Source organism: Budorcas taxicolor, chromosome X, assembly GCF_023091745.1.
Source record: "Budorcas taxicolor isolate Tak-1 chromosome X, Takin1.1, whole genome shotgun sequence".
Lineage (NCBI taxonomy): Eukaryota > Metazoa > Chordata > Mammalia > Artiodactyla > Bovidae > Budorcas > Budorcas taxicolor.
Window position 1 is genome coordinate 135,099,185 of NC_068935.1, and position 22,507 is coordinate 135,121,691.

The 22,507-nt window shown below is 45.1% G+C and overlaps 1 protein-coding gene across 2 annotated transcripts in view; it reads right to left on the reverse strand.

Annotated features, from left to right (window-relative positions):
- Positions 1-22,507, reverse strand: part of WWC3 (WWC family member 3) — a 107,916-nt gene that overhangs the window by 54,077 nt on the left and 31,332 nt on the right. Inside the window, exons 1-4 of one of the 2 annotated variants that reach the window (XM_052662929.1) lie at positions 16,533-16,637; positions 11,868-12,071; positions 10,850-10,909; positions 1,063-1,139 (exon numbers count right to left, since the gene is read on the reverse strand). In XM_052662929.1, the coding sequence (XP_052518889.1) occupies positions 1,063-1,139; positions 10,850-10,909; positions 11,868-12,071; positions 16,533-16,548 (357 nt within the window). In that variant the 5' untranslated portion in view covers positions 16,549-16,637. Of the gene's footprint in view, positions 1-1,062; positions 1,140-10,849; positions 10,910-11,867; positions 12,072-16,532; positions 16,643-22,507 lie in introns of those variants that run through there. The other variant, XM_052662928.1, reaches the window with a different exon arrangement.

The window sequence follows — 22,507 nt, forward strand, 5'->3', positions numbered from 1 at the left end:
GCTGTGAAAAATGGTTTTTCTACAGTTGTTAGCACTGTCCTCTTAATTTCTGATTGGCTTGCAATTCCCTGGGTCACCCTCTTGCCAGGACCTTCCATCGACAGGGCTAACACACAGCACTGGCAGAGGAGCTGGCTGGCTGAGACACACAAGGCCCAGATCCCCAAGAGCTTTCTACCCACAGGGAACCCTGGAATCGTCAATGATTTTCTTTTCAAGGTATTAACTGACATAATGCAATGAGCAAACTCTGTCATGTTTTTTTTTTTTTTTTTTTCCCATCCTCCCTTCTGTTTAAAGTCCCACTTAGGAGATGCCATTGCTCAAAGCATGGCTTTGGGTACCTGGAACTCAGTCACGGAGAGCGCTTATTTAAAATGTGCTGGGACTCACTCCGGGCCTGTGTTAAAACTGGGGGGTGGCCTGGAGTTTTCATATTGAACTGATGCCCCCGGTGTTTTCAAGGGTGTGCTAGAATATGAGAGCCATGGCACTCAAAGAGATGCTCTGGTTTAGGGACTGAGACACCAGGACCAGAGGCTTGGGCTCCAAGATGTCTTCCATCCCTCCTTCCAGACACGCATGACAAAGGCTGAGGGATGGGACATGGTGGCACCCAAAGAACTGGGCACCACTGGGAAGGTGCCTCGGAACCTTCTGGTCAAACACTATGGCAGGCACAATTTCTCTGGGAATAGAGCCACAAGGAAAGAACAGCAGACAGATGCTAAACCTGCTGAGAGTCATCCAGTCCTCTGAGGCTGGGCCCTGACACTGTCAAATCTTTCCATATGGAGAGTAAATCTAGCCCCTTGAAACACGGAGGGGTACGGGCGATTTTTTTGTTAGATGAGCTGAGGCTTGAGAATGAAGCTTTTCTCCTCCTATTGAAAAAATAGTAGAAAGTATAACCAAATGTAATAATAATAATTCATGAAATTGAAAATCTTACTAAAATATGAGTGTGAGACACACTGACCATCAGATAATGAACCATGATAAGTGATATTACGTACAAATATATACAGGGTTTCTAGTTATGAAAATATTCATTTTACTCACCCTATCCCGACGACTTGCTATCTCTGCCTTAATTTGGTATGGGTCGTACTTGGTATTTGTTGAATATCCAGAGAAGGCTAAACAGAAGGAAAACATAATTTTATAATGGGTCCTTTAAAGTAAACAAATACACATAAACAGGAGCTTCTAAATCATTATATTAAGTAATGAATTCCCAGGCTCAGATTTCCAAGTTGGTCCTCGCTCCTAAGAACATACATCTTACCACCTTGAATCTTGATGTTTGATTTTTCACATGACTACCTTCTACTTGATTCTACATAATAAAATATATAGCTATAGGTAAACCAAAACTCTGTTTACTTCAACTGCAAAACTATCAGGTTTAAAAACCACATATACACAGGAGGTGGGGTGGGGGAGGTATGGTTATGGTATAGAAAACTATTCTTTACGATGAAAACAGTATAGTATGAAACCACTTTTACTTCCTTTTAAAATGTACACACCATGGAAGTCACTGGAAGGACAGAACTCAAAAGCTGACTGTTCTTCTCCATGGTCTCATTCCAAAAGATTTTACATTTACTCTTTTCATATCTATAGCTTCCACATGAATGATTTTTGACATAGAAAAGGAAAAAAACCTAAAGATTTGTAAAAAATGAAAACGACTACTTCCTAGTCAAACGACAGTATGTGGCAGGCTTGAGTGTTCATGGTGTTGGCTCCCCAAGAGCCGAAGTGAAGCACCCACACTTTTATTCTAGTTTGTTTCTGATGGATGTTCCACTAAATCAGATCACATAGCTAAATGCTTTCTTCAGCAGTGCAGCACATATGAGTTAAAGTCTTCTAACAGACACAGCATCGTGATTACAGATGGCCAATACCCGGGGGTGAATGAGACACATTCGGCTACCCAGTTGCATGCTAGGCATGGTCAGTCAAGCCTTCTCTGCTGTCTCAGCAACTGGAGCAGCATTCAGCCACTTCTAATTTCTATCACCCCGTCCCCTTCTCTGCATCCCTTTCTCGTCATGCTTCTGTCTCCTTTCTCTTAGGCCTTGCAGCTGCAGTGACTTGCTTCCTGTCCCTCCCTGAGCTGTGTAGGTTCCTATTTCTTCATCTGAAAGTCATCCCACATTTATGGAATCTGCCGCTAGGTCATTTTCATTAGTTTCACCTGCTCATAAGAGCCATCTGCAAGGCCACTATCCATTCTTTTTTTAAAAAAAAAACTTTAAACTTTTTATTTTGTATTGGGATATAGCTGATTAACAGTGTTGTGATAGTTTCAGGGGCACAGCAGAGCGACTCAGACATACATATGCATGTATTCATTCTCCCCTAAATCCCCCTCCCATCCAGGCTGCCACAGGACAATGAGTATAGTTCCATGTCAGCATCCATTCTTTTTTTTTTTTTTCAGCATCCATTCTTTAACTCCTTTGATCTGGGTAGAAAAGACTGTCATTCAGGTAACTTAGATGTCAACATCCAGAAACTAGCTTATAATCATGTCCTGATTTAATACTGAAGAAGATGTCTCAAGGCCATTAAGTGATTTAAATGGCAAGATTATTTAATATCCTCAAATAGAACCACATCCCAAGTTAATCTGAGCTCTCCAGATGTCTCCTTAAACAAACAAACAAAAAATAGTTCTATGGAATGTCTACTATTGAAGTCCCCATCAGTCAGAATGTCAAACTACTAGAATCTACTGGAAATAAATACCTGGAGGAGCTAAGTATTCGTCAACTTTACCTCAAATGTTCTTATATTTAGAATTCTAATCTCCTCAAAACACAGAGTAAAATGTTTTTAAAACAGAATTCTTTCTTAGATGAAGAACCTCCATTTTGCCTGACTATTTGGTCTCATTTAAGTCCACTAAGGAAAGGAACACTTCAAACAATGATCATAAAGAAACAAAAATCATTTCTACAAAACCTCTAAATTTAACTCCTGGGACGTAAATTTCCCAGGCCCGAGTGGAAGGGACTTCCACTGGTGCCCAGATAACAAGCGAATGAGCCAAGGGCTTCCTGACTCCTTCCACGTGTGTCCGCTTGTCACCTTGTAGGCAAGGAAGACAATGCCAACAGTTACTGCCTGGGATCTTTTCCATTCCAAACTGAAAGTAACCCCACCACCAAAGTCCAGGGAAGTTAACTGCATCAGTAACAATGATCTGAAATCACTGCCAAAACTCTTGTCTGCAATTTCATAGGGTAAATTAGTAAAGATACTTGAAGTACATACACACTGCAGTAGTGATGGGTACAGATGGACAGACACATGGCAACCTGCCGCCCAGGTCTCCCGCATAGCTAAGAGTCCTAAGGCTCTCAGGCATCTGTCTCTCCCCCAGGACACTCAGCCTGGGCCAGTCCTAGAGGGGATCCTGACATACTATGATATCACTGAGCTGCCGAGTCCACCAATGGGGAGGCCACTCCCACCTTGGACACTGCTAGGTCACAATGGATGGCCTTACTGTTCAGGCCCAGGAGAGTTAGTCTTTTCTGTTACTTATAGATGAAACAATCCTAAATGATGAAAGGTTTTACTTAGGGATACCATTCATGTTACTTTTGCTATAGTCTCTAAAACTATATAAATCCAAGACTGGGATGAGGGAAAAGGCAACTCAAGTACCTAAGACAGTGAGTACGTTGTATCTTAATGTGCTAAGGAGAGTGACAAACACTGGTGTAACTTAATAATAGAACTCAAAAGTTTAAAGACAAATTCTCAGTTCCTGAAGTTTGCCAGTAAGTCTAATGGAAGCCATCTGCAGAATCCAGGGAAAAGCTCAAAACTCTGGACCCCATTTTTAATGGCATGTTGTTTAGTCACTAAGTCGTGTCTACCTCTTTGTGACTCCATGGACTGTAGCCTGCCAGGCTCCTCTGCCCATGGGATTTCCCGGCAAAAATACTGGAGTGGGTTGCCATTTCCTTCTCCAGGGGATCCTCCCGACCCAGGGATAGAACCTGTGTCTCTTGCATTGGCAGGTGAGTTCTTAACTCCTGAATCACCTGGGAAGCCCTTTTATGGCACGTACACCACAACACTGAGAAAAAGAAACGTCTCTGCTGAGACATGTCTCTAATCTCAAGATTTAGGATAAATACCAGACTTTCACCTCTGAAGCTCCCTTCTCATTTGAAGAGTCTGAGTGGGCAGAACTATGAAACAGTTTCAGGAGGCCGTGCAGGCGTAAAGCACTGCTTTGGATGATATAAGAAGGTTAAGGCTTAGCTGGACCTCAGCAGTATAAATTACTATACCTGGCTACAACAATGTAACTTTCATATTAATTTCATCTATTCTCAGAAATTCTTTTTTTTTTTCCCCCTTTGGAATGAAAATTTTATTCTTTTTTTTTTATTGCACCTTTCTTTTCTTTAAATATATATATTTTTTAAATTGAAAAATGTTTACAATATTGTCATGGTTTTTACCATACATCAACATGAACTGGCCACAGGCATACATATGTCCCCTCCCTCCTGACCCTCCCTCCCCAACCCATCAGTCCAGGTTGTCACAGAGCACTGCCTCTTGTGAGAGATGAAGAGTATGTTTCCCTGCTTTTATAGACAAAGGCTGAGTGGGCAATGATTTGATCTACATCAGGCCATCAGTCAAAGAGGGACTTCTGTCTAGAATGTGGGCTCCTGGGGGTCAGATTAGCTTTTCCAACGGAAGAAGAAATGGGCCTCCGGCTCCCCAGTGCCCAAGAAGTGAACTCAGTCTGTGTTTAGCACTCTGAATGCTGCAGACCCCAGTCATTACTTCAGATTTCGATTTCATGGGCTATTAAAAGGGGGAAATGTATCCATCCATGCGTCCATCTGTGTCTGTCTCCATCTCCTCTTACATCTCTGGACCATGAGAACCCAAGATCGCCCCAGGCAGAGGCCATGCTTTTCAAAGAGGGTAGCCCTTGTCCAAAGACATCCTGTGAGCAGACTACGCCTTTGGACCAGGTGCGCGCCTCCAGGAGTCAGCACTGCAGGCACCTGCTCGAGGGAGCCCAGGAGTACTCGGGCACAAAGGACAGCAAGCCTGGACAGTTGCCGTGCTGACAGGCAGTAATTACCAGAGCCGACCAAGACGTGTCTACAATCAGGCGAGGCCAAATGAAGAGGGCACGACCTCTTTCTTAAAGGCACCATAAGCAAAGGGACAAAAAAAAAAAAAAAAATCAAATGAGCCCATTCAGAGGCAACTTATACAAGTAACACAAAAGGCCACTGAATCCAAACCAAGAATTCCCTCTCTCAGGCAGACTGGGAGATCTGATAGACATGTGAGCTCGGCGACAGCCTTTGAGGTTGAGTCCTGCCAACTAATACCTGGGAAGATGCTGTGTGAGCCATTTTTCCCCTGCCTGCTCCAACATGCCTGTGAGCAGGAAGATGAAGGGCTGAATGGGTGGACGGTGGCCCTTATCCCAGGCTAGGCAGGAGATGAGAAACCCTCACCAGGGAAAGAAGGCCAGATAGTCTTTGTGGGATGGGCCAGGAGCCTCAGAAAGAATGCAAGCCAGACTGAGGACTGATAAGGTCAAGCCTCTCCAGGCTTGAGCCAGGAATTCAGGGTGGGTCAGCACTTTCTCACCGGAGATAAGGCGGACTTTTTTCCCAGGCACCAAAGAGACTTGTGCTGGAGGATTCTGGGAGATCCCAGGAGCCTGGGGAACAAACAAGTCATACTCCTGCCGCTGGAAGAAAGGGTCATGATCAGTGGATCTCAACTCTGGGAATCCCCTGGGAAGCCTTTTTTTTTTTAAGTGTCTGGCCCCAGTCAAGGCCAATTAAATCCAAATGTCTAGGGGTGGGAGTAGGGACCAGGCTGTAAGATGTTTTAAAAGCCCTTCAAGAGATTTCTCTAGTGCAGCCACAGTTGATAACCACTGTGTGACAATTCTTCTGCAAAGAACCAGATAGTAAATATTTCTGGCTTTGTGGGCCACACCGTCTGTCTCAGTCCCTCAACTCTGCTCCTGTACCTGCTACAGACAATGGTTAAGTGAATGGACCTGGCTAGGTCCCAATAAAATCTTATTTACACAACACCCTGAGTGCCTAGGATTCAGCCTGTGGGCCAAACTTTGCTGACCCGTGGTTCAGACTATAATTTACCCCAAGCAAGAATTCCTTCCAAAAGGTCCTGTAATGGTCACATACTTCATCGGAATGCAGCTGGAGGCCAGTTTCTCAAGAAGAATGAAAAAAAAAAGTTTCTGAAATAATGAGTGTATTTAGTGTTAAAAGAAAATAAACAGAAAAACATACTGCAATGAAGAAAGTAGGAGAAAACTCTACAAGATGGAGCTGCAGAGAAAGTACTTGGTGTGTCTCAGAAACAGTCTATGGTAGAGAAGTTCCACGGCAGGGCTCTGTAGAGCATCACACAGGACCAGGGCCCCTGTCAGCTAGTTCCTGAGCATAAAGAACTATAGCCGAGTTGGGCTCCTAGTCTCAAGGGGACGTGTCTGCTCAAAGCCAGCAAAGCAGAATCTGCTTTGGTCAGAGACAAGAAAGGTTAACGCTTGGATATTCTCAGACACCAGATGGCCCAATATTGATGTGAAATTTTTCCTCTCCAACAAACAAGAGATTTATTGTGGACTTCCATAACTCAGGGGGAAATCTGTGAAGGCTGTGGAAGAGAGTGTTTGCCTTCCCCCATGCCCTTTTGCTCCAATATTAGAAATGGCTGTTTACCTTTATTGCCTCATTTCCCCCCTATAATCAGCCGTGACAGATAAATTGTGTCCCCCCAACACCAGGTGCTAAGGAACTCTCTGTTGAAAACTAAACAACTAGTCTGGCTATCCCACTGTGGGCCATGAGGAAATCGAGAAGTAAAAAGATCTCTGCCTATCACGTGTCCCTTCAGATGCTGTGAAATTGCCAGACGACTTGTCAGTTTACAGTTGGTCCTTATTTCCGGGTCACTTGAACATGGGAGGGCAGGCTGTTTTAAAATCACATGATCCATTCTTCCAAGCTGACTCTTCCATGTCTCCAAAACAGTATACACAGCACTGATAACTAGCTCCACCAAAAGATCTGGGCTCAAATCCAAGGTCTACCATTCATCGGAAGTGTAACCTTCAAGAAGATCAGTCTACTGAATATTGTTTCTTGTGTGTACAAGGAAAGTAACATCACCGTGTTACAATGCTTCATGATGTTGCAGTCGCAACAATTCAGGAAAACACTAGGCCATTCAATGATGGTTCCTTTAGTTTGAGTCACTTCCAATGAAGGAAGTTAGGGGCGCTAAGTCCCAAGGTCCTTCTGCTGCCAGTACCTAAGCAAAGAGACACCTCCCTGCTTTGGATGATTAACAATGTGAGTGATCTGGGCTGTGTGAGACCTGTTGGGTGGCCAACAGGGGCCCAGGTGTGCCACAGATCCTGCCACCAACAGCTCCTGACATGGGCCCAGACCTTACAGAGGTCTGGGCTGTTATAGCACAAGCCACCAGAATGACTGTCTTGAACTTTAGCCTGTGGCCATAAATAGTTTGTCTGAGTCATATGTAACAGAAGTATCCTCAATGGAGTTCAGGTTAAATGGCAAATGGAAGGAGCTTGGTGAAAACCCAGGAACAGCAGCTACTTGATAAAATGCTTGGATTAATTCCTAGATTCCATTCACAGTTGTTCTCCCTGAGGAGACAGGCTCTAGGAAGAGCCACTGGCATTTCCAGCCGTTCATGAAAACAGGGAGGCCCCACCTGGCCTCCTCTACTGCATGAGTAGAAGCAGAGATGGAGTCTATGCCAGCACCTCTTGTGGGTTGGGAGGTGGAGTCTCAGAATCTCAAATCAACACCACAGAGTCATCACCTTCCTTGACTCAATGTTTCTTCATACACTACTTTAAAGACAGCATCTAGACTGTTACTTTTTTACTGTGCATTGATAAAATTTTACAGGGCACAGGAAGAATGAAATTACCTGCAACTCCCTATTTTCCAAATGTCTGGGGAGGGAAAAGCCCATGGAAATATAAAAACTGATGCTGAGGGATGTCCCAACTCCAGAGGACTACAAGTCCTGGATATTTTTATGCTCTAGGCTCCGCGATGCTCCGGGAATCTTCCCCTCCAGCTGGGTGTGGAATCCCATAGGCTGCAACCAGGTCTTCCTATATTTGCATCAAGGGTTCCAGTCCTGAGTCCCCACATGGTCTGCAACTGAAGTCCTGGCTGCACCAGTACAGTAACCAGTACATAGACATACCTCCTCTCTCTCTTTAAATTATTTATTTAATTTTAGGTTGTGCTTGGCATTTGGTGCTGCATAGTGGCTTTCTGTCATTGCAGAGAGCAGGGGCTACTCTTCCTTGAGGTGCGCAGGCTTCTCACTGCAGTGACTTCTCTTGTGATGAAACACGGGCTGTAGGGCACATGGGCTTAGTCGCCCTGCGGCATGTGGAATGTTCCCGGACCAGGAATGGAACTTGTGTCCCCTGCATTGGCAGGCGGATTCTTATCCATTGTACCACCAGGGAAGTCCAACATACCTTCTCGTCATCTAATATTTCCTTTCAATTGCTGGCAAGAAACTTCTTACCAGGTTCTTCTGTTATGTTCTTTTTCCGTTCAATTCTTAGCAAGACTGATGGGCAAGTCTCTTTGGAAACCTAACCAAACCTGACCAGTTGCCTGGGAAGAAACACTCTATTAGGTTGAATCATATGAAACTGCCAATAACTGGCCCTTTTTAATCTACAAAAGTGACAATTTTATATGGCCCAACCTACTTCTACCAAGTAACTTTTGGAAAGGTTTGGAATCACTAACTATACTCTCAGAAACAGTTCTAAGCCACTGCTTCAACCAGATGCAACCTGGAGGCACAAGTCCATGAGATCATTTAAAAGAGACCATATGCTGAGCCATAAAGTCATCTCAATAGACATCAAAAACTGAAATCTTACATAGTCTAGTCTCTGACCACAATCAAATTAGAAATCAACAACATCACACCTTTAAAAAGTTCCAATAGCTTACTTTTAAAACAATCCATGGGTCAAAATAAATCACAAAGAAAATGAGAAAATATTATTAATATTTGGTTCATAAAACATGAACCAAAATTTGTAGGATGCAGTTGAAGTAGTACTTAGAGGAGAATTTATACCTTTAGAGGCTATGTGAGAAAATGAGGTCTGAAATCAATGCTCTAAGCTCCCACTTTAGGAAGGCAGAAAAAGAAATTAAAGCCAAACTAAGTAGAATGAAGGAAAAACTAAAGAGAACAAATCAATTAAAAAAATTAAAAAATGATAAAAATAGGGGAAGAAAACAGAAAACCAAAAACCAGTTTGCTGTAATGCTACACATAATCGATAAAGGTTGAGCTCCACTGATTGAGAAAATAAAGCACAAATTATTATTATCACAAATAAGAGAGGACACTAGCTCAGAGTCTAGACATTGAAAGAATCACATGGGAATTCTATGAAAACTTCAAAAAACTTGACAGCTTGATCAGCGGTCAGCAGATTCCCTGTGGGCCAAATTCAGCTTGTTTCTTATTTTTATACTTTTTATCAGAATAAACCACACACGTCACTTACGTGTCATGTCTGGCTGCTTTTGCACTGTAACAACAGGGTTTGGTGGTTGCACCTGAGACCATATGACCTATGGTGCCTAAAATACTCACTATCTGATCCTTTACAGAAAAGCTTACTGATTTTTGGATTAGATGAAAGAGACAAATTCCTTGAAGCACACAAACATCAAAATTGACTCAAGAAAAACAGGAAAACCTGAACAGGCCCATGTCTATTAAAGGTACTGAATTTATAGTTACAAACATTCCTACAAAGAACCAGATGGCTTTTCGGGTGAATTCTATCAAACGGTTAAGAAAGTATCAACACTGGGCTTCCCAGGTGGCTCACTGGTAAAGAATTTGCCTGTCAATGAATTAAATATCAAACTAAGGTCCGTCTAGTCAAGGCTATGGTTTTCCAGTGGTCATGTATGGATGTGAGGGTTGGACTGTGAAGAAGGCTGAGCACCGAAGAATTGATGCTTTTGAACTGTGGTGTTGGAGAAGACTCTTGAGAGTCCCTTGGACTGCAAGGAGATCCAACCAGTCCATTCTGAAGTAGATCAGCCCTGGGATTTCTTTGGAAGGAATGATGCTAAAGCTGAAACTCCAGTACTTGGGCCACCTCATGCGAAGAGTTGACTCATTGGAAAAGACTCTGATGCTGGAAGGGATTGGGGGCAGGAGAAGAAGGTGACGACAGAGGATGAGATGGCTGGATGCCATCACCAACTAGATGGACGTGAGTCTGAGTGAACTCCGGGAGTTGGTGATGGGCAGGGAGGCCTGGTGTGCTGCGATTCATGGGGTCGCAGAGTCGGACACAACTGAGCGACTGAACTGAACTGAACCAATCCCACACAAACTTTCCAAAAACTGGGGAGAAGGAAACATATCCCAGTTCATTTTGGGAGGTCAATATTATCCTGATACCAAAATCAGAAAAAGAGATGACAAATAAAGAAAATTACGAAGAAACCAGCTTTTCCTAAAAACTAGCATGGAGCTGACCCATCACATTCTGATGGACAGTAAAACAAACAAACAAGAAAAAACCTAGTACATACCAAGAGGCGAAGGGCAAGAGATGAAGCAGCCTGGAAACTACACACCATCATACCTGAGCCTGCAATCTTTTACGGTATATAGAAACACAGCTACCTAAATTCCTGCTACAGGGGGCAAACTCCACCCTCCGCTCTCTTCTCCACAGCTCGTATGGCTTATTCACCTTCGACAGCAGTTGCAGTAAAAAAGATGTCTGGCCCCCTCGCCTCAACTCCATTCTGACCTGCAACACAGGATAAACAAAGCTTTGAGCATGTCTTTAACGTTCAAAGCTGTGTCACCAGAGCTACACGCCTGGCAACATGGCACTCACGTCACAGGTAAGTCCCTCCAAGTCTCCATTAGATTTAGGTTTTCGTAAGATAAAATCTAGTGGTACCAACTTCATACACTCTCCCCAAGCTCACTGCCACTGGGCGAGTCACAGCCACGCACACCTTCAGTGGGCGGTTAAGTGTGACAACTCTGTCGAGAATGGACTGGCTCAGGCAGTGACTGAATGGGTCAGGAACCAGAGGTTTTGGCTTCTGAGTGATTCCTTCTGTTCCTGTGCATCTCCTGAGTCCTAATAACAGGAGCGCACGCTCGGCGGGCTCCGAAACTCAGAGGGGTTCCCTTTGGAGAACATCAGTGTGCATCCATCTTACTTGGGCAGAGTTCCCCACTTTCCCCATGTTATACTGAGTTTCTCCACCTTCAGTGTCTTGCACAAGAAAGGATGCTATAAAGAGACAGGGGCCTGACATGTGTGGGGGCTCCTGAGCAATAAAACCATTGTAAGTAATTCCCCAGGATCACCCCAGATGAGCAGGGGTCTCCAGGGAAGCCCTTTTCCATGCTGACAAATGTGAGTTGGGAGGTGGTTTCGTATCACTATCTGAAACTGTGCTTGCCTGCTTTCTCCCTGCCCTCCCTCCCTACATGGAAACTCCAGGAGGGAAGGGGCCTCTCCTATCTCAGCTCCACCGTGTTGCGTGGGCACCTGAAAAACACTTGCCAATGGAGTGGTAGGGAGTGACCATCGGATGCCGGCATGGGAGGCTGACTACCTAACAGTAGGCGATCAGACACTTTATGCAGCTGTCTTGCTCAACTTGCGCCTGGGGTCTGTAGAGACCAGGATCTGCGGAGACCCAACTCTGGAAGCCCCACGTGCTCCTGGAGGGGGATGCTCAACTCACAGCTGGTGTACGAGCGGCTGTCGTCCTCACACATCTTGTGCAGCTGCTGGTACTCCTCCTGGGCCAGCTCGAAGCGCTGCTGCTTAATCTGGTAGATTTCTTTCTTGGCATTGAGAGCCTCCTGGGCTACAATTAAATACTCCTTTAGCATCCGTTCCTGCTCCCGCCTCCACTGCTCTCTGGGATCCTCAATCTGGGTCAGCTCTGAAACGGAAAGGGGAAGAACATGAGGGTCTTCCGAGTCCAATCTTTAGGATGAATAATTGTGCAGTTACATGTCTAATCAATACAAAAGTTAATGACTGACCATGATGTACATCATGAAAGCATCTGTATGCTGAACCCTCCCAGAGTCTGGGTCACCTCCTATCAACACAGCCATGTCTGGGTCGAGAAGAAAGCTCTGTAGATGCGTAAGGGAAGACGATACCAGACAATTTTTTTAAATTATTTTTTTTAAAGTTTTATTAAAGTAAAAAAGACATAGAGAAAGCTCCTCACACAGACTTCAGAAGGGAGCAGAAAGAGCACCCCTTTAATTTATTTTTAGTTAGAGGATAATTGCTTTACAATGCTGTTGGTTTCTGCCATACAACGTAAATCAGCCATTAGTGCACATATGTCTCCTCCCTCTTGAGCCTCCGTCCCATCTCCACCCCATCCCAGTCCTCTTAGGTTGTCACAGAGCCCTGGTTTGAGCTCCCTGCATCATACAGCAGCTTCCCACTAGCTATCTATGAGTAAACGTTGGTGGACAGGAACCCAAAGGAGCCCATCACTCTCAAACTAAGAGACACATACAACCTTTCTCTCCCTGCCTTTTTCAACCTGGGATGCTGTTGCCTCTGCTCTCCCTGGGACCAGCTCGCTCCTCTTCTCCTACCTCCCATGCCAGACCAGAACTTTCTGCATGGGAAATCCCCTTCATGGATTTCCTATAAATCCCCCACCTGCTGCTCTGGCTCTGTCATTTAACCAGCTCCTCAAAGGGTTCACGCCTACCTCTAGCTCCGACCTTTCTCCTGAGTGCCCGTCTTTTCTTTCCTCCTGCCTCCAAGAGGCATCACCACGTGGACGGACGCAAAGTACTTGTGAGTCACTGGTCCAAAACAACTCAGTCTCACACAGCACCCTTTTGCTACCCAAATCACAGCAACCCAAAGGAAGCCACACTGATGAGTGCCTGCTTCTCCACCTGCCCCCTTGGAATGAGTGGCTTCATCTTCATCGACCCACTGAGCCAACCGGGAACTTACCCTCAGAGTACACCTGCCCCTCATCCCTCACACAGACTATTTCATGGGCCCTCCAGAACTGGCCATTCCTGCCCCTGTGTATAATAGTGACTGATGCTGGGATGTCCCTCCTTCTCCCCTTAGTTCAGTCAGACTCTCAGAACCTCTCTCCCAAAACACCTGCCTGCCTCATCCCACCAAAAGCCATCCTCTGAGTGCTCGCCACAGTCACCTTCCCAACTCTGCTTCTGATTCTATACCACGTGAGCCTCTTTTAAAGCACAAGGTCTTACCAGGACATGATAAATGTTCTGGAATTAGAGGTGATAGCTGGACAACACTCCATGCACCCAATGCCACTGAACTGTACACTTTTCAATGGTGAACCTTACAGTCTGTGCCTCTCACCTCAAAATGGTTACAAATGTAAATTCTATGTCATCTCTACCCCCACCCCCCGCCCGCCCCACCACACATACACATACACAGGAGCACTCACTAGGATGTTTAAAGTAAGTTTCTTTTGAAATCTCCTTCGAGAAACATCCCCTAACCTCTTTCACACTGCTAGCCCAGGGCCCCTCCTGGAAAGCCTCTCTGGGTCTTAAAAGCTCCCATGGAGAAATAAAAAATAACAAAACTCAGGGTCTTGACTTAGCCCTGGAGTTTAGATTCAGTGGACCTGGGTGGGAGGCAGGGGGAGGTCACAGCTGTTTTAAGTGCCCAGATGTCTCTGATGATGATTTAGGCATCAGACTCACCAAGGTCAACAGGCATCGTTCGCACTCTGTCCAGGGCCCCTGAGGGTCTTGGGAACCCCGAAGGTGACCAGCCCAGGGCCCCTCTGGTCCCTCACTGCACTGTCAATCAGCACAGTTCCAACTTAACATGTGACTGCTCAGGTTCTCTGTCTTTAAAGAGCTTTCCCCTTACATCTGTGCTAGCAAGAGTTAAGATTCCAGGGGAGCTTCCTTGGTAGTTCAGTGGCTAAGAATTCTCCCTGCAATGCAATGGACACAGGTTCAATCCCTGGTCTGGGCAGATTCCACATGCTGCACAGTAATTAAGCCTGTGCATCACAGCTACTGAGCCCACACACTACAACTACTGAAGCCTGTGTGCCTAGAGCCTGTGTTTCACATCAAGAGAAGCCACTGCAAAGAGAAGCCTGAGCACTAGGACTAGAGAGTAGCCCCTGCTTACTGCAACTAGAGAAAGCCCACATCTGCAACGAAGACCCATCACAGTTTGGTTCGGTTTGGTTCAGTCGCTCAATCGTGTCCGACTCTTTGCGACCCCATGAATCGCAGCACGCCAGGCCTCCCTGTCCATCACCAACTCCTGGAGTTCACTCAGACTCAAGTCCATCAAGTCAGTGATGCCATCCAGCCATCTCATCCTCGGTCGTCCCCTTCTCCTCCTGCCCCCAATCTCTCCCAGCATCAGAGTCTTTTCCAATGAGTCAACTCTTCGCATGACGTGTCTAAAGTACTGGAGCTTCAGCTTTAGCATCATTCCTTCCAAAGAAATCCCAGAGTTGACCTCCTTCAGAATGGACTGGTTGGATCTGCTTGCAGTCCAACGGACTCTCAAGAGTCTTCTCCAACACCGCAGTACAAACGCATCAATTCTTCGGTGCTCAGCCTTCTTCACAGTCCAACTCTCACATCCATACATGACCACAGGAAAAACCATAGCCTTGACTAGATGGACCTTAGTCAGCAAAGTAATGTCTCTGCTTTTGAATATGCTATCTAGGTTGGTCATAACTTTTCTTCCAAGGAGAAAGCGTCTTTTAATTTCATGGCTGCAGTCACCATTTGCAGTGATTTTGGAGCCCAAAAAAATAAAGTCTGACACTGTTTCTACTGTTTCCCCATCTATTTGCCATGAAGTGATGGGACCGGATGCCATGATCTTCGTTTTCTGAATGTTGAGCTTTAAGCCAACTTTTTCACTCTCCTCTTTCACTTTCATCAAGAGGCTTTTTAGCTCCCATCACAGTAAAAAAAATAATAAATAAATAAATAAATAAATCTACAGAAAAGAAGAGCTTGATTCTGAGAAGCAAGTTTTCTGGAATGGCGTCTTTGGCCCATTATCACAATAAAAACCTTTCTTGTCCTCAGGGAAGAAAAAAAAGTTGGGTTCACTAAAGGTGTCAGAGAGAGGAGGTGGCATGACCCTGGAGATGACGTCTTCAGCCACATCCTCCATGGTGCTGGGTCACCCCAATTATACTCAAGGTGGTTGGAAGAAAGTCCTTGGTGATTACTTGGTTTCCCGGTTCGTGGCCATGTCTAATGTGTCATATCAAATCCTTGAGGGTGGATCCTGGGTCTCACTTTCCTGAGTGGCCAGCGTGGAGGGGTGCTTTTTAAAACTTGCTGTGACTCAGTGAGCAGGCAAGCAAGGCACACCCACAGCAAAGAAGGGGACACAGCAGGAGGAGAGCAGGGTTTATGAGAGAAAAGCCAGCACAAGGTGGTCCTGGGCCTTGGCAGGCTTTCCAGAAAAGTCATGTAAGGCCGATCCCTGTGCCGTTCAGTAACGCCACCCGGGCCCGGAGACAGTGGAGCCCTGACCTGAGGGGAAGGTGGCCCAGATGGCCAGAAACTCCAGTTGCATGCAGCCCTGAGGTGCTCGGCAGCCAGGCCAGGGGAGCGTGGCCCCTGGGTGCAATCTTGCTAAGCACCACGTCCATCCTGTCAGCAGTGGATCTGCCTAAGAAGCGCTCCTGCCCATGGGGTAACCACAGCAGAGGGCGGCAAAGCTGGGGCCACACTCACCCCTCTGCTCAGGCATTGGGTAAGAGCCAAATCACTGCAGGCTGAGTGCCTGAAAATGCCCCCAGACAATACCAAGTGTCCCTTGGAGGTAACGCCAGCCCTGGATGAGAACCACTGCTCCCAGCAATTCTACAGAGAAGGCTGGCATGGTCTAGGACCTGTGATTTTAGCTGTGATCTTTACATCATTTTCTCCCTTCCCAAAGCTCCAAAAGGTTTGGCACATTACAGTTAAAAATCAAAGGGATAAGACAAAATGAAGTTCAGATCATCATTTGGGCATTTATTGTTAGAAGAACTTGTAAATTCCACTCTGCAAGAAATACTCTCCTCATTTGGTTAGCGACTTCTATTACCAGACTGCCTGGGAAATTTATAAAATTTATTCCATCAGGTATTCAAACTCTGCATTCAACATATTCCATGCAGTCCTGGGCAACATACAAGCCAACGTCCAATCGCTCCAATTTTTGAACAACTCAGCTAACGAAGACTTCAGATGACATTTATAAAATCTAGTTTAATGCTGTGTTGGAGAGTGAGTAACAATTGTTTCACTCTACAGAAAGAGTTCCTAGCATCTGTGAGATCAACATGAAAACTCATTCATATATAACAACTCAAGCGTGGCATTCTACTTACTATTTATGTGGTCCATGTAATAAATTCCAATTTGTTTATCATATACAGTTTCCCATCCTAAAGGAAGTTCATCCCCAACACAGTCAGCAAAGGTCAATGGCTTTGTTATCCTGCAAAATAAAATTATGAAAGCAAATATGAAAGTGAGGTCAATTTCACCTAAGTTTGCTGAGCCGACTCTAGAATTTGGTTTCAATACAAAATGCTGTATCATCTTAACAAACTGACTGCTTTTGTTCCAAGTATTTGGTTGGAAAAGTAAGTCACTGACTTTGCCTAAATAATCATCAGTAACAGTATCAGTATACTTATGGTTAAAAGCATGACTATCCCATAACGCAACCTTAAATACCAGTGAAAACAGATATTGACAGTTACAAAACAGGTAAAACAAGCATCTTCGAAGCGGTATGCTTAATGAGTTGATGACAATGGAATGTGGCTCTGCCACAACATGAGAGCACCTATGTTTTGTTCTCATTCTCTGACAAATGTTCCCCGGTCTCAACTTTCGGTTTCTGTACATTACAGTGTCAATGTATTTAAAATGTATTTGTAAGTTTCATCTATACCCCAACCCCCACTGGGCATAAGCAAAGGAGTTAAATGTTTACCACTGACCAAAGGCAAAAAGCCAAACAAGCATGGTAACGATACAAGGAGATGCCTACTAAATACTGCCTGGATTCCTTACTCAGTAGGAGTCAGAAACTGCAAAGGATCCTCTTTGTTTTCTGGCAAAAAACAACAAAAGCATATTGTCTACAGACGTTTCTCCTTGAAGTCAATCTGATCCAGGAAAGCTTGGCTTGACACAGAGAGATAAAGGAAAGGTTTTCCAGATAAGTAGAACCTCCCCCTCCCCTACACCTCATGATCACAGAGATTGACAGGACAGCTGTGGTATAAAACAGGCCACCCCTAAAATTGTCTGAGTCAGGGCAGCTATCTATTCAGTTGTCTCTAAAAATGCACAGTGACTGGTATGCGTGAGAATCTGATAACCTAAATTTCACTAACTCAATCTTCCCACATCTCTGTTTCAGTCTCTCGCCCCAGAAAAGTGAGACACCACAACCACTGCCAAACCCCACAAGACCAGTATGAATTTTGAACATGTTATTTCCCCAAACTGGTTTGACAACAAAGTTCTGTCTCTCTCAGCAGCTTTTACAAACTGATCAACACCATCAGAACAACACTGATCGGTCTCATCTTCATTTTAAACATATGGTTTTAAGAAGTTAGGAGTCAATATCAAAACAGAAATATACATATAGAAAGTAAAACACACCCTTGGAAATCCTCTTAAATACAATGCGCTCAAAACCCTACAACATCACAAGATGAGCCTACTGCATACCCTTTGTCCCGGCCCCAAACACCAATGTCCACAGCACAGTTCCTTTACAGGTAGGGAATGGGATAGTGGTGGCATGGTTCCAAGTCAAACAAGTAACGGCAGGGTGTTGTGCATGCCTCAAGTCCTGAATGGGACCAAACCACAACACAGTGTCACCTGAAGATAAACTGAGTTCTGAGCACATCTCTGCTATTCTAGATTCACGCATAAGCCTAGAGAAAATGGCCAAGCACAGGAGCACTCAAAGCATCTCATATATATGACCTCATTTAGTCAACAAACATATGTGGGAAGCCTGCTCTTCCAGCACTGCTGAACCCAGCTCACTTAATTTGTGTCGTTGTTGTTGTTGAGTCGCTAAGTTGTATCCGACTCTTTGTGACCCCCATGTACTGTAGCCCACCAGGCTCCTCTGCCCATGGAATTCTCCAGACCAGAATACTGCAGTGGGTTGCCATTTCCTCCTCCCAGGATCTTCCTGACCCCGGGATCGAATCCATGTCTCCTGTGTCTCCAGAACTGCAGGCGGATTCTTTGCCTGCTGAGCCGTCAGGGAAGCCCCTGGAGGATGTGTCATCCTGATAAACAGATGGATAAATCCGAACAGCGGATTCAGAGAACAATGACCCTGTCTCAACTGCCTTTGACCCCCAGCACCTGGCCTAAGAATAAGTACGTTGCATTTTTACAAACATTTTGTTCATTAAGGGAAGGAGAATTAATATATTTTACAGTAAAGAATCCGCCTGTCAATGCAGGAGACACAAGGGACATGGGTTAGATCCCTGGGTTGGGAAGACCCCCTGGAGAAGGGCATGGCAACCCACTCCAGTATTCTTGCCTGGAAAATCCCATGGACAGAGAAACCTAGCAGGCTACAGTCCATGGGGTTGCAAAGAGTTGGACATGACTGAGCGACTAAGCACATAACTCAAGCACTCTCCTACAATCAATAGATATGTATTTCCTAATTTCCACTAGTGTAAGTATTCACGATTCAACATTTCAACAATTTCTCAAATAGTCGAAGAGTTTCCATGTAAGCCAGAAATCCTACACCTATGTGTATACCTACGAGAAACGAAAATATATATCCACCCAAAAGAATGTCCATAGCAGCATTATTCGCCGTAGCCAAAAGGTGAAAACAACTAAGGGCCATCAACTGATGAATGGACAAATAAAATGTGGTCTATGGATGGAATGTGATTCGGTCATAAAAAAAGAATGAAGTACTGGCAAACACTACAATATGGATGAACTTTGAAGTTACTGTGCTGGGTGACAGAAGCCAGACACAGAGGCTACATGCTGTATGCATTCATCTACGAGAAATGTCCAGAACATGCAAGTTCACAGAGACAGAGGGTAGATCAGTGGTTTCAGGGGTTGGAGATAAAGTGGGAATGGGGTGTGATTGCTAAGAGGTTGTTAGGCTTCCTTTAGGGGGTAATTACACTAAGAACTAGTGAATGGCATGCTTTAAAGGGAGACTTCTACGGTATACATGAATTATATCTTCATTTAAAAAACTGACGAAGGGAACATCTTTATGCATACAGCTTGTAAACTGTATTTACAATTATTTTCTTTGAAAGATTCCAGAAATAAACTTACAGTGTTAAAGGATATGAAGCTCTTTTCTCTGTATCGTAAATCCAATGTAAAATATTCAGACAGTAAAATATAAAGCACAGGAAATAAAAGCACCTATGATCCAGAAGTCCTGGATTGATGGTTTAGCTTATTTTCCTACATTTCTCCACAGCTGATATCACACACTAGATACAATTTCATACACTCATTTTTTTCCCCTCGTGTCCTTTAAGTCTCTGTCACCATTGCTTTCTATCACGTGAGAATCTTCTGCCACATGCAGTGAACCGTAACTGTTTTACCAGGAACCTCAAGTCATCAATTTAGCCACGTTCCAATGTTCTGTTCTTTCTTATAAATAATGGATGTGAGCTTATAGCAAACCCTTGATGCACACTGCCAAACTGCTTTAACATCAGCACATGCTCCTAGCAGTGGAATAAGAAATGGGCTTTTTCATCACCCTGCGGGGATCTCTTGAATACATTTGTTCAAGGGCTCAGGACAAACCTGGACAGCACGAGCATGCTTCACTATCAAGGGACTAGCAGGTATGGCGCACAACATAAGTGCCTCAGCATTTTCAGAATGTGGAGGAGCTGGGTGATGAACTGAGGGGCTGGGCACTCAGTGTTCCCCAAGGTGAAGCCCCCGTGTGGTCATTTCTCCCCAGTCTCCTCCTATCTGAGCAACACTGACCCGGAGTCGCTGACTTCCCCACTTCTCAAACAGCTCCTGTTGGCCTCGGCAGAGGAAATGAATACGTTTTGCTGGTCGTTCTTATTAGAGTTGGTCCACAGGAAGGGGGAGAATCTGGAGGATGCAGACATGGGCTTCTTTTTGTTCCCTTTCGCCTACTGCATCCTGTAGGGCTCTTTAAGAAGTGGCACTGGGGGGTTTCCCTGGTGGCTTAGTGGTATAGAATCTGCCTGCCAACGCAGGAGACACAGGTTTGATCCCTGGTCTGGGAAGATCCTACACGCCACAGAACAACTAAGCCCCTGCGCCACAACTACTGAGCCTGTGCTCTGCAAAAAGAGAATCCACCACAGTGAGAAGCCTGTGTGCCACAGCTAGAGGAAAAGCCTGTGGAGCAACAAAGATAAATAAAATAACATAACAACAAAATAAAATAACAACAAAAAAGAAGTGGCACTGGACCATCTCAGCCATTACCAGTTCCCAGAGAAACTGCCGAGAAACCTTGGATAAGTCATTCCTTCTGTTCCTGGGCCTGCCTCAGTTTCCTAATCTTTAAAATGGAGGTGATCTGATGAATCTCATGGGGTCCTGCTGGCTGGGTGTGGCCTCCTGAGTTACAGCGCGGAGACCAGCTCCATCCACTCCACCTCCTGCCTCCCCCTCCACCTCCAATAGACTTGCTTGAGACTGTACTAGTCTTATGTTATTGTGACCAACTGCCACAAAGTAGGTGACATTAAACAACATGTGTCATCTTTCAGCTCGGGAGACTGGAAGCCCAGATTGATTATACTGAACTAAAACCAAGGTGTCCATAGACTGCATTCTCTGGAGGCCCTAGGGAGAAGCCATTCTCTCTTGTTTTCCAGCTTTGAGACTGCTGGCATCCGTGGTGGCTGCCAGCATCTTGAAAGCCAGCCACGGTCAGTAGGGTCTTTTCCAGACATCTTCCCTCTACTTTTCATTGACTCAAACAAAAAAATAACACTTACAGTTCACAGGCAGATTCACAGGCTAATCTGAAGAGCAAGCAGCTCCTCAAACAAATCTTAGGGGAAGAGGAGACACAGGTTTCATGAAGAGCAGTGAATCCACAAGACAAATGATCACAGTGAATCACATGCAGGTAAAACCTTTTCCCCCAGTAGCACAAGACTGCAACTGCAGGAGACCTCCAGTCTCCACCATCTTTGGTTTAAAAAACAAAAGCCCAGCAGCAGACTCACTGCTTCAGTGGCAACAGGTGTTCCCACTATCTTTGATGCCTCAACCAGATACCTCTCACTGAGATTTGTCTACGTGTCATTCTGAGGGACCAAACATTACTTAGGGACGCACTTGTGTTCCTGAACCTCCGAATGCAAAGCCAGGTGGCATCGTGAATGGAAGGGAACAGCTTTTTGCAGTGGAGAAATGGGCTGGCTAGCCTGAAAGGAGATGGAACCTGACCACAGTCAACTCACTCAAGTTCAAAAGTCACTGTTACTGAAATCCCAGTGGGGGTATCAATTGGGTCATAGAACCCCATTGAGAATCATGGCAAATGCAACTTTCATTAGTCACAACAGAACAGTTCTGCTTGGTCAGGAGAGCCAATATTTAAAGGCTACCCTCCTATAAGTCCACTTTTGTTACCCAAAGCAATTGAGTAGGAATAAGACAAACAGTTCCACCAAACCTCTGCTTCATCTTCCTCTTGGGCTCACAGAAAAATCACATTCTCCAGCCTCCGTGTAGCTGAGTGGAGCCCCATGGCCAGGCTCTAGCCAATCAGTTGCAGGCAAAGGTAACGTACACCCCTTCCAGGCTTGTCCCACAAGCTCCTGGCAGGACCCTCCATGCCCTCTCACATCTTTTGTCTGTCAGCCAGAAACAAACAACTCAGCAGAGAATGACTGCTACAGTCTGAATATGTGTCCCCCAGAATTCACATGTTGAAATACCCAACATGATGGAATTAGGAGGTGGGACCTGAGGGAAGTGTTTGGGTCATGAGGGTGCAGCCCTTGGGAATAGGATTAGTGCCCTTATAGAAAAACCTAGAGAGCTCCATAACATTCCCACCTTGTGAGGACACAATGAGGAGTTGCTGGCTCTGAACTATGGAGAGAGCTCTTACCAGAACCTGACCATGTTGGAGCCTTGATCTTTGATCTCCAGCCTCTCAAACTGTAAGAAAAACGTCTGCTGGTTATAAGCAAACCAGACTGCGATATTCTGTAATAGCAGCATGGGTGGAGTAAGACCAGAGCAAAACCTGAGAAGTTGAGAGAACCAAGCCATGGAAGAAGTCTGGGTGGATCAAAGAGTCTGG